The sequence below is a fragment of the Pteropus vampyrus genome, unplaced genomic scaffold, assembly GCF_000151845.1.
Source record: "Pteropus vampyrus isolate Shadow unplaced genomic scaffold, Pvam_2.0 Scaffold394, whole genome shotgun sequence".
Classification (NCBI taxonomy): Eukaryota; Metazoa; Chordata; class Mammalia; order Chiroptera; family Pteropodidae; genus Pteropus; species Pteropus vampyrus.
In genome coordinates this window covers 1,662,026-1,679,188 of record NW_011889175.1, presented here as the reverse complement: position 1 = coordinate 1,679,188, position 17,163 = coordinate 1,662,026, and the positions used below count along the sequence as shown (strand labels likewise).

At 34.1% G+C, this 17,163-nt stretch overlaps 1 protein-coding gene and 1 pseudogene across 3 annotated transcripts in view; one reads left to right on the top strand and one right to left on the bottom strand.

The window, feature by feature from the left end:
* Positions 1 to 17,163, bottom strand: part of NFATC3 (nuclear factor of activated T cells 3) — a 98,798-nt gene that overhangs the window by 29,149 nt on the left and 52,486 nt on the right. For all 3 annotated transcript variants that reach the window (XM_011380533.2, XM_011380531.2, XM_023523470.1), the window contains exons 5-8: positions 10,582 to 10,754; positions 7,331 to 7,471; positions 1,553 to 1,608; positions 426 to 552 (exon numbers count right to left, since the gene is read on the bottom strand). In XM_011380533.2, coding sequence (XP_011378835.1) covers positions 426 to 552; positions 1,553 to 1,608; positions 7,331 to 7,471; positions 10,582 to 10,754 — 497 coding nt within the window. The remainder of the gene's footprint in view (positions 1 to 425; positions 553 to 1,552; positions 1,609 to 7,330; positions 7,472 to 10,581; positions 10,755 to 17,163) is intronic.
* LOC111731746 lies at positions 12,621 to 12,739 on the top strand (annotated as a pseudogene).

Below are 17,163 nucleotides of genomic sequence, written 5' to 3'. Positions count from 1 at the left end.
AGATATACAACATGTTAATTTGATACATTTATATATTATAGGGAATATGATTTTTGAAACACAAATTTGATCATGTCATCTCCCTGTTAAAGCTCATTTTTTGCAGTGCTAAGGGCACAAGGGGAGTTCACACATATTCAGAAACACCTGCCCTTCCTGGAGTGCTGGTGATTTTTGGTAGCTCCTGAAAAACGGACTTCAAATCTGCATTCAAACTTGTAATTTCCTTATAATAAAACACTAGAAAATAACAACTGATATCACATCCAATATTTAAAGTCAACACAAACTTTACAGATTAGGCACATATTAGGATTTTTATTGATTATAAAGCATCCTATCTTGAACATTCTAATATAGGATTCATTGAATAACTTTTTATTCATTACAAAAGAAAGCTCTATAATCATCACAATTCCTCGTACCTGGTGTGTAAGTAAAACGTTGAGACTGGCTTTTTTTCCTCTTGCCATTGCAAAGATAAAAGTGCACCTGCACTGCAGTTGTAACTGCTAGGTTATGATACGGAGGAACTTCAAGGACAATGTGAGCCTAAGGAACATGGAAAGCAAGATTGTGTTACACTCAGAACTAAAAATGAAATGCACCTGCTAAACTCAGCACTACTTGTGAGTCTTATCTACTACCCAGGCCCTCCCATCATAGATCATTATGCACATCAACTGATCATATAAGTCATCTGATGATTTATTCTATGGAGACTTTAGTCTTAACAGAAATAAGCTCTTTAAAATAAACCATTAAAGAAAAAACTGCTTTTTACTCACCCAGTTGGGTTTCTAGTTATAGCGGAAATAAAGTCTGATATACTGTGTAGTGAGATACTTTGTTCAACTGAATATTACATGTTATTCTACATCTTAACTACAAGTCTATTATTTAATACTTCCTTAGTTATAATTTAAATTCCTTATTTAAAATTTTATATTCAAAATGTTCTAAATTGGCAATATACAGAATTTTTATTCATATAAAAAGTAATTTTACACAAGGAGGGTGAAAACTTTTAGCTCTAAGCCAACTGCAGTCCTTCGCCTAATTTCTCCATCTTTGGAGAACACTATGAGAAGCGGTACTCTCTACCCCAGAGAACATTGTATCCATTCCAACCAGGAAGGGACCACAGCTTTCAGTGTTGAACCCTGGAAGGCTTGATGCTGAAGAGCTTGGAACAGTGTGTTAAATACATGAACTCCTTAGGGCTTGTCCTCCTCCTACTTTTTGCCCACTATGTATCATCTTTATTTGATTTCTTCACTGAATTCAGAGAAATAAATTAATGATAACTTCATTAAGAAACTTCTAATAATCTTTCATTTCTAATTTCTCCTTTCCTGTACACGAAAAAGATACCAATTATTTATCTTGCCTCGATTTTAATATCAGGAAAGCATCTCAGCCAAACTTCTAAAATTTTTTACTTTTCTATTACTAAACAGATAAGACTCATAATCTACACCATAAGCAGCATTATTCAATTTTCTCATTAAACTTCTTAAATATTCCTTAAAAAATAAGGTAAATTTCTTACCCCTTGACATTTTTCCCTGATTATTTTCCCTTCTACCTCCCACTGAGGTCGTCCATCTGTCGAAAGAAACAATTTACAGTTAAAAGTAATTCAAGTCACAAAATTATAAACAAAATCTAACGTATTTAGTATCACAAATTTACTGGTAAAGAGAAACTTTTTCTGACTTCCATTATGAAAATAAAATGAGTACCTATGGGAAAAAAATGACCTACCCAAGTCAGCAGGCCCCACAGAGTTTATTTTACCAAGTGATACTTGAAAATCTTTTGAGAGCACTTCCACCAAGCTGTGGCCAACTTCTGTTTGTATGTCTTATGAAAAAGGAAATTCACTCCCTCACCAAGTAACTCATTTCATCTTTGGACAATAATTACTGCTGGAACAATCCTTGTGATGGAGGAAATCTATCTCCTTATAGTATCCAACCACTAGTCTAAGTACTACTCCCAAAAATCCTGAGTGGTTCTCTGAGACGGGTTAGATGTTTAAAAGCAGCTATGTTTGGCTATGTCTCCTCTTCTGCTCACTAGCATCCCTAGTTCTGCATATCATATTTCAGCCTTCCTGATCACTCTTCTTTCACTCCTCCAGTCTGACCACCTCTTTCCAAATGCACCAGGCCCCGGACTGAATAGTCCAGGTGGGAAACGACCCAGCATGATAGAGAGTGACTGAGGCTCTTGCCACGCTGTGTGGAAATGCTGTGTCACTGTTGATAAAAGTTTTCTAGGGCAGCCGCACCATGTTCTCTCTTACACTTAGTGTATGGCCAGCAAGTATCCCTCAGTCTGCCACATTTCCTATTGCCAAGCTCAAGCTACCACACTGTGCATTTATACAGCTGGGTTCCCCCTTGTTTCGTTAATTTCTCTTTTTTAGACTTCATTTTCTTGGTCTTCTAAAATAGGCTTCTAGGCTTTACAGATTTGTGTTACCTGAAGATCTGGCCAGCACATTTCTGTCTGTTCATTCCAAGTGAGAGCTACACCTACTACTACAGCTCTCACTCCAGTCTGATGAGCAACTATTCTAAAGCAGTCTTTTTATGTTATGGGCATTCATTTAGTAACTAACCTATACAAGTATCTTCGTAGCTAGGATGACTTCTTCATCTGGACTGTGACAATATCAGGAGAAAGTCAATCAAATCCTCCCAGATTGTGACTATCATTTTCCAGTCCAATAATTAGATGATGGCCATTCTTATGCACGAGACACTACAGACAAATCCTATGCCTGCTTAGAATTATAGTTCAGTTCAGCAATCATTTGCTGGGTCCCAAAGTACCAGGCACTTTGGGTTACTGAGATAATGGAGACAAGATATTCTATCTTCGGTCTATGGATGAAAGGCAAATACAAATAGTTCATTACAATAAAATGTGGTAGTTACACTAGTTAATAAAAATGTACTTTGGAAGTAACAAGAGCACAGAGGTCAGGGTCCTTAACATAGTCTTGGGGTGGGGGTATGACACCAGAAAGGCTTCCTGAGGAGCTCTTGAACTGAGGCTTAAATATAAAGCAGAACTCCGATGATGTGGGGGAAGGGTAGTCTAGGCAGAAGAGATAGCATGAGCAAAGGCAAGATGGCAAGAGACTTCATGATACCGGGCATTGCACACAGATGCAATAATAGAGTATAAAGGATGAGGTAGGGAGCAGGAAGAAATGAGGCTGGAAAGACAGGCAACAGATTGCGGCCTAAATGCCACACTAAGGAACGTAAAAAATGAAGGGATCATTGAAGGTGCTTTCCAAATGGGAGTTACATATTCACAGCTGTAATCTCACCAGAAGCAGGTTAACTGCCATCATATAACATAATTCAGTTTAAACCAAAAGCTCTTAAAGCTCTGGGTTAAAAAAAATGAATTCTATAATCACACTGCCTTATACATACATATTTATTACATTCAAACACAAATGAATTTTTATAATGGAAAGGGACAGCTTTGAGATTCTATCTCTTCCTCATACTTTTTGTTCTGCTTAAAATATGACCTTTGCAGAAGGACATTCCTTGACCACCTGATACTTACCCTTTTACTTCATAGCCTTTTTACTGAGAATTATCTTGTTCACTTATTTGTTTACATGTTTACTGTCTGCTCTCCCACCAGAATGTAGGCTCTATCAAAGCAGGCAACCTGAAGGTTTTATTAATCATTATGTCCCTAACGCCTAGACTAGTATCTTTTACACAGCAATCACTTCACACATAATTGATGAATTAAACTGTGAAATAGAACTGATATTTCTTTAAGACAGGCAAGTACTGGTCAGGGCTGAAGGGGTTGGAAGGAAGTGAATTTTAAGCAAAAGAAGAAAGTTGGAAACATAGTTTCCAGCCCAAGAAGAAAAAGGCCTTGACATTAATGAAGTTGAGGAACTGGCTTGTGAAGTCTGACATTTTTTCATATTAAGTATCAGTGGCAACACTTATGTAGCAATATTAAGTGAATATTTTAAAGTGCAGGTTAGAAATTTAGAAGAAAAAAAATGTGGCTATAGATAGAGCTTTGGTAGCTGATGAAATTTCCTGAACAAAGGAATAGAATGAAAAAAAAAAAAAAAAAGCTGAATATAGACCTTAGGAAACATCTGTATTTAAGGGCCAGAAAAGAGTGGGCATAGTTAAAGATGTGCTGAGCACCAGATAAATACAATTACACAAAAGCCAAAAAAGAAAATGGTGTTAAGAAGATTAAGGGTGTTAAGTGGATAGCTGTCAAATTTTTAGGAGTTTATGATTTTAATATAGTAAAAGACAAAGGATTAAAAAGTAAGTAGCAGGTAAGGCAATGAAGGTAGATGAGAGATTAGTTTTTTGAGAGCCTGGATGAAAAATGAAAGAGAAATGAAATGACAGTTAATGAGGATGAAAGAGTCCAGAGAAAGGGAATATTTAAGATGAGAAGATCTGAACATATTTAAACTCCAAGAAAAAGGATTCAGTGGAAAAAGACGTACAGAAATTGTAAGAGATATGTAATGGGGTTACGTATACCCTCAAATACTTAAGTTTAAAAAAGATAAAAGGATGAAAAACAAATGCATTAAATATTTAAATTAAAGGAATATGTTAAGCCAAAAAAAAAGTGAAATGGAGGAAAAATATAGAAATTAGAGAAACAGAAAATGAACAACTGAAAGGATCCATAAAGCCAAGTATTCTGGAAAAACTGATTAAAAAAGAGATAACACAAATAATAACAAAAACAATTTTTTAAAAGGCATATAATTCTAGATGCAGAAAGAGAATAATATCAGCAAATTAATGTCGATAAATTTGGAAGCTTGAATGAAATACATAAAATACTGGTGTGTAATAATAGAAAAAATATTTATCAGTCGCTGTCTCCAATTCCTTGTAATTTCCTACTGAGAGCACTGGAGCATCTTTGGTTCTAATATTTGGTGTTTGAAGGTGGTTCCTGATGTAGAAGTCCTAAATCCCTTGGAATTTCCTGGGTAATAGGAGTATCTTTGTTCTAAAAGGTGACTCTTGGTGTGCCCCTGGATGAAGGTTGGTTACTAGAAAGACCAAGCCATAATTAGAAACTTGGAACTTTTAGGCTCACTCCCATTCTCCAGAGAGGGTAGAAGGGCTGGAAATGGAATAATAATGTGATGAAGACTCCATAAAAATTCTAAAACTATGGTGTTCTGTGTTGCTGGAAGAGTGGTGTGCCAGTGGAGGGCACAGAAGCTTTTCGCCCCTCCCTTCGTACCTTACTCTATGTATCTCTTCCATGAGGATGTTTATCTGTATCCTTTTTTGTATCTTTTAAATAATAAACTGGTAAACATAAGTACATTTTCATGAGTTCTGCTGAGCTGTTCTACCAAATGATTAAATCCAGGAAGGGGGTCTTGGGAACCTCTGATTTGTAGCCATGTCAGGCAGAAGTTACGGGCAACCTGGGGAACTACTACTTTCAACTGGCATCTGAAGTGGGGGGTATTCTTATGGGACTGAGGCTTTAGTCTGTGGGGTCTGCACTAACTCCAGTTAGTTTCAGAATTAAACTGAATTAAGGATAGACAGTTGGTGCTGAAGAATTGCTTGATGTACTGAAAACCCACATATCTGGTGTCAGAAGTATTCTGAGTGTGGTAGTATGAGAATAAAGGAGAAACACAGGAGGAATGTGTTTTTCTATTCACCTGGAATATATAAATCACCAAAACTAACTCGAGAAGAAGTAAACTTAAGTGGTCCTATAAGTACAAAGAGAATTATAGCAGAAACTGTATCTCCCCATAAAGACAGCTCCCAACCCAGAAGGTTTCAGAGGTGGGCTCTACCAGGTGTTCAAAGGAACTAAATGACACAAACATTTTTGGAAAGTGGGAAAAGATGCAGCATTTCCCTCAACTCACTTTGATATCCAGAATACAAATCGATAAATAATAATTGACTTAATGGAAAAAAATAGGCAAAGACTTGAACAAGTATTATACAAAAAAGGAAACATAAATGGCCCATAACAACCTCAACAGATAAGAGGGAAATTCAAATCCAAAGCTCAAGATACACCTACTGAATTAACAAAATTTAAGAATAATGACATTCTTACCTAGTCCTCCAGGCTCATAGCAGCATTGTTAGCTATTGTTTGGCAGTGCCAAAAAAAAAAATATGGCCTACATATCTAGTGAGAGGATGGATAATAAATAGAGGCACATTCATACAGTGAAACTACATACAGTGAAAAGATCTTCAGTTACATGGATCATTCTTAAAACATTAATCTTGATCTCTAAAAAAACATTTTCAGAAGAATACATGCAATTTTACATAAAGTCCAAAAACAGGGGAAAATATATAAAATAAAATATAAAGAAAAACAAGGATTGATTCAAGAGAGGGATCCATTTGGGAAGGGGCATCAAGAGGCTTTCAAAGGTAAATGTCTTATTTCTTAAACTGGGTAGTAAGTAGGAGTATTTGCTATATTATTCTTATAAGAATGGCATTTCATTTCACATTTTTTAAATGCTTAAAAAGATATGAGAGAGGAAATAACTGGTAGAAAAATATTTTAAATATGCTCAAGAAGGGCTAAAACACCCTGACATAGGATTTTTCTACTTTTCTAAAAATTAAGATGTAATTTATATAATTACATAAAACACATAAAATTCACCCTTTTAAATCATACAATTCAGGGGTTTTTAGTATACTCACTGATCTCTACAACCACCACCACTAATTCCAGAAACCCCACACCCATTAGCAGTCGCTCTCCATCGACACCTCCCTTTAACCTCTCACAACCCCTAACCTACTTTCTGTCTCTTATAAATTGCTGATTCTGGACATTCTGTGCTGGATTCTTTGACTTAGCACAATGTTTTCAAGGTTCATCCATGTTGTAGCAGGCATCACTACTTTATGCTTTTTTATGGCTGAAGAATAGCTCATCATTGTACGGATACATTACATTTGGTTAATCCATTTATCAGCTGATTTGCTCTTGGATTGCTTCCCTTTTTTTGGCTATTATGAATAATGCTGCTCTAAGCATTGTGTCCAAGTTTCTGTGTGACATATGTTTGGGGGATTCTTCTACTCTGAGACATCCTTAATGAAAACTTAACATTTACATGAAAATGTAATGTTTGGTTTAAAATAAAATCTGCATAAATGATGCCTATAGCTTTAGGAAAACTATTTTGTGAATAATGTCAGTGAAATATCTGAATAATTTATTTCACCCTTTTGTCCCTTAGTTTGAGATCAATCAATTCAAATCTTATATTATTTACCTTGTCCTTTTTCAAGAAAAATGATTTTTGATTCTGGAAGAAAATTAGATCCAGTCACAACCATTTCATGACCTCCATTTACAGAACAACTGTTGATACTGTACTTCTCAATATGAGGAAGTTCTTGAGCAGACCTCTGGGCTGTTTTGTTTTCAAAGAGTTGAGAAGAAACAAAATATTAGTTTATAATTTTTCATATATAAATGACAAATTCAAGCTATCAGATGAAAATAAAGAGAAGCAAACTCTGAGCTTTTACAATTCAAAACAATGGTAACAATATCTACTAAAATGTTATTTAAAAAACAATACAGATTTATTAGATTTATGTGAGTTCTAAATTATCTTCTTAGACTATAAGTATAACAAAACCAACTGATGAAGAGAAATTAATTAATGCCTGCAACTTCATATTGACTCCAACACATTCGCCTCATCCAATTTTTCTTTTTACCTTGTCTTTAATTCATTTCTTGCCTATAATTGTCTGTTAAAATTGATAAATCTAATATAATTATAAAAAGGAAATTAAATCCAAATATGTGTAATTATGTTGCATACAATTAAAAGAAGAGAAGTTTCTAAAAGATGAAGACAAGAAGCCTTTTCATCAAGAAAATATCTAGATCATCATTGAGACATCAGGATTCCATTCTGGACAATTTTCTAAATAAGTAAATAACTGAAGCATACACGAAGCATACATTTCAATAGCAAATTCTTTTAAATGGATGCAAATGTTTCTATAATGTACTGTATTCTCCATTCCCAGAGCAGTTGAACAAATTTTCTTAATGCTTGAAAATCACTTTTTAAATTAACAACTTTATTACAGTGACCTTAGTGCCACCTTTCTCTGACATTGACTGAATTCAACTTGCTCTATTTTCTGTCTTTTCTTTCTTTCTTTCTTCCTTTTTAACTGCTTGAGCTTCAAGCTATAGATTATATTTCTTTTGATTGCTTAGGTCCTCTAAGGGTTTCTTTTTGCCAAATGCCTACATAATTAGGTTTCTTTCTATATTAAAAGAAAAAACTGTGGATTAAATACTCTGCTTCACATTTGGAAAACAGGTCTACTTTCAGTCCTATTGCTTGGGTGGAAAATTGGCTTTGAGGGTCAACTGTGTTTTGTTTGGCTAGAATAATATTTTGAAGAAATTTAAACTCGAATATCTTGAAGAAGCACACTCTCCCAGTTCACTACAGCTCTTGTCTCTCCCAGTTATTTTAATACGAAGCCACAAAAGGTATGTGAATTGGGATCCCTGCTCTATTTGAAGAAACAGTTAAAATAGATTTCTTCATAGGGGATAGCCTGTGATTTAGAATCAACTATCACTTGGGAAGTACTGAGCACCAACCCAGATCTCAGAAAATACTTATACTCTTACTTAAGTTACAAATGGCTCACAGAGAAGGAGCATGAAAAACAAGCATTGACTGGGCTCAGAAGTAGACTAATTCAAATTTTAGATATTTATGATAGAAATTAGCCATCAAAGGTACATTCAAAAGGTACTCTAAATGGCTAACGTGTTCGATACATGGCATAGTCATAACAAAAAAATTATTTATGAGTTAAAAACAGTATTTTTGAAGAATATTTAACAATATGAGAAAATGCCCATTATAAGTGAAAATACCAAAATGAGATGTAAAACTGTATAAGGTAAGCCCAACTAAAAAATATGTAAATATGTATAGACAAAAAAAAAAAAAAAAAAAAAAGCAAAGAAAATCCAGAAAATGGTTAATAGTGACTATCTTGGGGAAGTTTTATTATGAAAGATTTTAATACAACTCTTTTACCATTCTGCATGTTCTATATTCTCAACAATAATAACATATTTATTTAATAAACTAAAAGAAAAAATAGAAAATATTTCAGAGAAACTTTATCTCAAAAAACTCAAACTACTCTACTAACTTAAATTATTTAAATTACTTTGCTAAAAATAGAGACATATATATCCTTATACAGGAACAAAATACTGTGGCAAGATAATAAAGACATTGGCAATGATAACTGCTTTTAAGAAGGAGAACTAGTCCACAGCCGTGCCACCCTGAATATGCCTGATCTTGTCTGATCTTGGAGGCTAAGCAGAGTCAGGCCTGGTTAGTACCTGGATGGGAGACCACCTAGGTGCTGTAGGTGTTTAAAAAAAAAAAAAAATTGGTGAGTTGGAAATTTGCTTTTCTCTCTAAGATTCTTTTTGAATTTTGTACCATATAACTGTATTAGCTATTAAAAATTAATATAAAAATTATTTCTACAGTGAATTCTACTACCATGAATTTACTCAGTGATTGAGAAATTATAAAGTTTACTCCAATTCCGCGAACAGCAAAAGGAGGCACAGAAAGACAGCTAGGCAGGTGTTATCTCAAATTAAAAATGCATATGATTAACAGAAATAAAAAGGCATGATATAACCAAAAGAAATAAAATGATACAACCAAAAGAGTACTAAGAAAACCTGTGCTCTAGGCACAAGTGTCTCTTACAAGCAAGTAACCATGGATGAGTACTTGAGATACTTGTGCCACAGTTTCCTCCTATACAAAATTAAGACATGGAATTAAAACACTTCTAAGTCTATACGCTAAAGGTCTAAACAGCAGTCTCAATATTTCAGTCCTATCAGCTAACCTGCTAGAGGTCCACAGTTCTCCGGGATTTGAAATATCAGGTTCTAGGGCTTTTTTCATTTCTTCCCTTTGTAAATCAGGGGGAAAAGCACTTACTTTCCCAATCTGATGTTGTAATTAAATTTAGGGTTAAAAAACAAACAAACCTTAAAACCCAAAACAAAATCCTGTAAATCTTTATATAGCTGAGGTGTCAGGTTTCAGAGACAGGTATCTTCCAACATGAAGGCTGACATTTTAATGAAATAAAGATGACCAAGTGACAGAATCAGAATCATAGCTTCATGATTTGATTCTAAGATGTCATCAAGTCTACCTTCCTCATTTACAGTTAAGAAGATTGTGGTGGTCAAGAGAATTTTTGTCCACAGTCACATAGTTACTTAGGGTCAAAATATAATGAGAAACCATTTTCTAACTTTAAGATCAGTACTCCTCCCACCTAACCAAGTGGCTTATTTCCATGTAAGAAAATTACACCAGCTATCCGGACTCCATGCATCAGTTCACACTTTTGATCCAAATACTACAATATAAGCAAAACAGAAAATGACCTATTATACAAAATTTTAAAACACTGTCACAAGCTCACTTACAGCACTCAACAGGTATTGAAGCTGTCTGCAGAGAAAGGACTTTTCCACTGGGCTGTGGAATGTGTACACGAAACACAAGTCGTACTCTAGTATTCTTTCTGCCAATATCAGTTTCTCCTTTTCGAAGTTCTATATCTGAATTGCGAAGTTTCAAAATACCTGCACAGTCAATACTAGAGAGAAAAATATAAAAATGTTATTTGTTTACTGATAATTAGTGGTTCTAAATAACTCAGCTAAATAGCTATTGTTAATTTGGCAGGGAAGAACTATCACTACCTAAAATCAGGTCAAAAAAGAAAGATATCTATGATTGTTATTTTCTGCTATTTCAATTTTAGGATTAAAAATGTTTTTGTATCTCAAAACTATAATAGTAAGTATGGTAAATTGTCTGCAAAGATGGCTGTCAATCATCCCTTCTCATTCCTGTACTTGCATGCCACTTCTCCCATTAAGAGGTAGAGTTCCTATGTCCGCTCTCTTTGAGAGCTGGCCTTATAAGAATATGGCCAAGAGATCCTGTGTAAGTTATGAGCCTAGCACTTAAGAAGCTTCATAACTTCCTCTTAGAGCCCTGAGCCACAATGAAGTCCAACTACATTGCTGAAGAGAAAGGCTGAGACAATCCCTGACTACTCCAGCCGCCCCAGCCATCTTGGATGTTTCAAACCCAGCTGAGCTCCCAGCTGAATTCAGGTGCATGAGTGATCCTAGCTAATGCCACATAAATAGACTGGCTGAGTTCAGCCATCGCAAAGAATCATGGAAAAAAAAATGTTATTACTTAAAACCACTAAATTTGGTGGCTAGATAAGTGAAACAGAAAGTAAAAAGATTGTTTAACTCTCTATATGTCATAGGCCAGAAGAGATTCATTTGTAGGACTAGAAATAGGTCATTAAAGCATATTTAGATTTTTATAGTGATATGCTTATTAATAAAAACAATCCATCGGGCTAAGAGTCTTACATTTCTAACTATATTACATATTTCTAAACTTTCTAAACTACAAGTTTCTATAGTTTCTAAACTGTATTATATATTTCTAAAGCACATAAGATCAAAGTTTTGGCACGTAAGGTCTAATATTTAACTATCTTCAAATTTTATTACTAAGTATGATTGCTTAACATATAATCATGGTAGAAAACAAGAGTATCTACAACATATCCTCATTATTCACATGCTGGAAGAATAAAGCTAATGAATAACTAATAATCAAACATTCTAGTTAAAGTTTACTCTCTCTTATGGCATTCCTTGTTATCCATCCTTTTACTTTATCTACCAATAGTTCCAATTCTAATGTTCACTGCCCAAAGGCTGCAGAAGTTGCTTTGAAGGACAATATATATTATAGAACTAGATTATCAAGATAAGAACCAGTAATGCACAAGAAAGAATCCTAAAAGAATATTTTCATCTTCAGAAAGACACAAAAGAAATTTCTACAAAAGGAAATATTTTTTAAAATAAAATATTTAATTAATATCAAACAACTGCACTTTAACTCAAAGCAGTATTGATAGAATTCTATCAATAAGGTAGTGATTATTCATATTAACACACTGACATGAGTTTTCAGGCTGGGAAACACCACAGACCATACATTTTATTGAGTTTTTGAGGGAAAGTATTTTAGCAGAGAGCTAAGTTCCTAATAGAAGATTTGGAATAAGAAAACCAGAAATGACAGTCTTAAAACTCTGGCTACAAAATGTAAAACAAGAAAAAGACCGCACCTATATAGAAATGAAAATTACTATTAAATCTTTTTACAATTAAAACTATATTTTAGGTTAAAATGTAATACTGCAACTAAAACTATATTTTAGGTTAAAATGTAATACTGCGACATCCATATTCATCTAGTTTTAAAATCAGAAAAGAGTTATGAGTAGGGTAAGGCAGTGAATACTGGCATCCTATATTTAAAGTATCTTGTAATGGATGTGGTTCCATAGTGTAGTGGTTAGCACGTCTGCTTTACATGCAGAAGGTCCTGGGTTCATGCCCCAGTGGAGCCACAGTCCATGGTCTACAGCCATGTCACTCTGAACAAGCCCAATCCTGGCTGATCTTGGTAGCTAAGCAGGGTTGGGTCTGGTTAGTACTTGGATGGGAGACCACCTAGAAAGACCAGGTGCTGTAGGCATAAATAATAAAATAAAAAAATAAAGTATCTTATAAAGTGGCTCTGTGGTTTATGGGTTAGTATACTGGTTTTAAATAAAGGGTCTTACATATCCAAAATAGATTAGGATCAAAATGACCAAGTCTGTGAAATAGTTGGCAAAACAAAGGAAATATTTATTAATTTTCCTCACCTTATTGCTTTCAGGAAACAGTAAAGCAATTTGATATATACCTACAACTCACTTATGCACAAATTTTTTGAACAATTTATCTAGTCTTATCTAGTATTCATATATTTTGCCTACCACTATCTGAAACTACATTATACTCAATCACTGTAGCTTATCCTAGTAATTAGTTCCTGGGTAAAACAAACTCATTCAGCATTAGCTGCTCTGTTATCTAATATACATAAAAGAGGTTTCCTAGGTTTGGGTAACTTCCTAGGTGCTTCTTACTCAACTCTTTCTTGGACACACACAATACTGCCATAAGCCTTGGTTCCTACAGAATTCCTATTTCCCAATATTAATAGTCCAGAGTGGATAAAATGGCCAGAGAAGTTTCAGGTTTGTTTCTGGCAGGGTGGGGTGAGAGGGCTAGCTGTTAGTTACTAGTAACAATTATATTTCTGCAGGTTTGTCCTTTCTGGTGTGATCTACACAGGCAGTATATGCCAGGTTTGGTTGAGGAAGGGACATGAATCATATCCTCTTGAATCATGACTATCACTTTTTTTATGTGCTAGTAGATAGGGAGAGGGGGAGGCAGATATGTTCAAACCCTACTATTCTGATTTTTTCACACTATTCAGTATGTGAGGCTTTCCTAATTTCTTGAGAATCTGTGTGAGAAACTTATGTTTTCTTCAATTTATTAATTTATACATTATTTTTACAAAAGATGAGGCATTTTACAACATAAATACAAGTAAGGTCAATTTTAAATAGAAGGAAGAGGAAATAAAGATATCCGAATTTTAGGGTTATACAAGTTACTATAATTACTATAATTAAATTAATCATGAATTTCCTGGAAGCCAAGGCAAAAAATAAATGATAAAAAGTTTTTATAGGTTTCTGCTTGTCTGGTAAAGCAAAATCTACCATGTCATCAGTAAATACCAACTTTTTTATTTAACTTGAAAGGATTCTATGCGTGCATGTGTGTATGTGTGTGTAATAATAACCAACCTAAGAAACTTTTTTCAGATTATGAAGAGGTATTCTCATGGCTATTTCTTATTCTGTCTTTCAAGCAATGTTAAGAAGCATAATACGCTTATGATTTTCTATTTGATTCAAGTCTAGTGCTTCAAATATCCAGAAGAATAAATGGAAACATGGCCCACAAGGTGTCTCCTAGAGATTAATTTTATGAGTTCTTAGAAATAGATGGTTCAAATCTGAGTTTTAAATTCCCTCTGCAGCTAATTGTATACTCATATGCTTTTGACGCTAGATGACAAAGTAAAATCCTAGAGTAAAAAGGAAGAGGCTGACTTGCGCTCTCATTCAGAGGTTGGACACCTCATCTTACTTAAAAATGGGTCAAATAGGATGCTGAGAAGCACAGCAAACATTTTCCTTAAGAGTTTTGCTCAACTGCTTGAACAAGCATTGGCTGAGACTCCAAAGTCTAAATCATAGAACACAGAAATTTTAAGAGTAGAGATTACTAACTAACTGTCTGCCTTTGCTATGAAAAATTCTGTCATAGTCCTTGTGTAATGACTTACTGGATTGGGTTCTTGAGTATTGTCCATTTCAACAAAGCAAATAAAAATAACATTTTATTTAAATTTACATTAACTTGTCTTTTCTGGTAATTACTAGATAACAGGGTAAGTTATTTTTTATGCAATTCTTATAATAGAATTATATCATAAATTGCTATGTCCTCAGGAGGTATATTCAGTTTACCTAAAATGTTACTTAAATGTAAATTTAGAAGAAGAGAGCTAGAGATTGATATCTGGCTATTCTTTCACTAGCCTGGGATAGATGTTACTGCCATTTTAAGAAAGGTCTATATTGTAGTTTGAAGCAACTTCTGCAACAAATTTCACTGTAAATTTCACATACCTGGTTGTGGCAGATTAATAGTTGCTTATTATTATTCTTTCTTCCCTTTTTTCTTTAGTAACAGGCCCCTACACTGTTAGAGGTGGCAATGTATTCAGGAAAAAAAAAATGACTCAGGTCTTCCTTACATACAAGGATGATCAATGAGATGTGTTGGATAGGTTTCTGGGACAAGCTCTTTAAAAAGGCCTAACCCAGATGGAAGTTTTCTTTTAAGCTTCCTTCATCCCACTGCTTGTTTCTTATTCTTTTTGGGATTATGGCTGTGATAGCTAAAGCTCCAGCAGCCATTTTAAATCACGAGGCAATTCTGAGAATGGAAACCACATATAAAAATTGCAGGGAAGAAAAAACAGAAGCATCTTGGGACTCCAATGACTTATGGAGCCACTGTACCAGCCCTAAAATGCCTATTGGTATATTTCTATTATAGAATACAAAACTAAACCTCTGTTTAAGTCACTGCATTTCAGATTTCTGTACAGGCAACTATATATAATCCTAACTAATGCACTTAAACAAAACTCTATTGCATTCTCATTCAGAAGTTGGCCACCTCATTTTATTTGGAAATAGGTCAAATGGGACACCTGGAGGTAGAATCAAAGTTTTTCTTAAAGAGACATAACAATCATAATTGTACTGAGATTGTTTATTTATTGTCTTCCCTATTAGACTGTGAACTACTTGAAAAAAGTCCATATATTTTTATCTCCATTACCTAGCATACTGCTTGGCTGGTACTACATAATTTATTAACTTTTGTTGAATTGAATTTTCTTTCTGGAAATATGCTACCAACCTTAGCAAATGTACCATGATTATTTACATAATGTTATTCAGTTAATTTAGAACAACAAATATTTTATTTTTGTACTATAAAAAGAAATGTACGTTTTTTCCAAAAGCTGTTTTAGAAAAAAAAGAACTTTCCATTTGGGGGTATGTTTCAAGATACCTGGCTGACATATTATTTTCAGGGAGAAGTGGAATTTCCAGAACCTTTGTGCTGGCAATTATTATCTCTTGGCTTGCAGTAGCAACTGTTTTCCCAGTGATTCGATGCACCTGGTAAAATGCATGAGGTCGTAAATATCGATCATCTGCTGTTCCAATAAACATCTGTAGATTTATCGGCTTTTCACTATAGCCCAGGAGCTAATTAGGAAGAACAAACATAGAAAATCACAATTCATTATCAACAAATTTTATAATAAGCTTACAATGGTAAGTCTTTATATTTGTATCATATGTAGTTATGTAAAATGTTATTTCAAAAAAGGTAACAATTTAACAAAGCAGTTAAGTGAACAGTCTTCCAAATTTCAGAAGTAGTTTAAGAAGTATAAAATGCTGGGATATATTACAAAGGGATAAAGGGATAAGGTGATATCTCACTATGGTTTGTGGGGTTTTTGATAAATAGATGAATAAAAATTTTGCAAAGTCTTCTTAGAGTGCTGTGGAGACACAAAAGAAATGCTGATTCTGATTGAAGATACAAATAAATGAAAGTATGTACCATGCTCACGGGCAGGAAGAATCGACATCATTAAAATGGCCATATTACCCAAAGCAATGTATAGATTCAATGCAATTCCTATCAAAATACCAATGGCATTTTTCAGAGAAGTAGAACAAATAATCCAAAAATTTAAATGGAACCATAGAAGATCACAAATAGCCACAGCAATCTTGAGAAAGAACAAGTAGGAGGTATCACAAAACCTGATATCAAACTATACTACAAGGATATAGTAATCGAAACAGCATGGTACTGGAAATAAAAACAGATAAATAGGTGAATGGAGCAGAACAGAAAGTCCAGAAAAAAATCCACACCTATATGGTCATTTAATCTATGACAAAGGAAGCAAGAATATACGATGTGGTTAAGACAGTCTCTTCGACAAATGGTGCTGGGAAAACTGGACAGATACATGCAAAATAATGAAACTGGACCAGCTTATTATACCACACATAAGAACAAACTTAAAATGGATTAAATACTTGAATGTAAGACCCGAAACCATAAAACTTCTAGAAGAAAACAAAGGCAGTAAACTCTCTGATATTGCTATTGGTAATTTCTTTTCTGATATATCTCCTCGGGCAAAGGAAACAAAAAATAAACAAATGGGACTATAACAAACTAAATGTTTTTGCACAGCAAAGGAAACCATCAATAAAACGAAAAGAAAACTTACTGAATGGGAGAAGATTGTCTATGATACATCTGATAAGGAGTTAATATCCAAACTTATGAAGAACTCATACAAAACTCCCCAAATAATCCAATTAAAAAATGGGCAGAAGATCTGAATAGGTATTTCTTCAAAGAGGAAATACAGATTGCTAG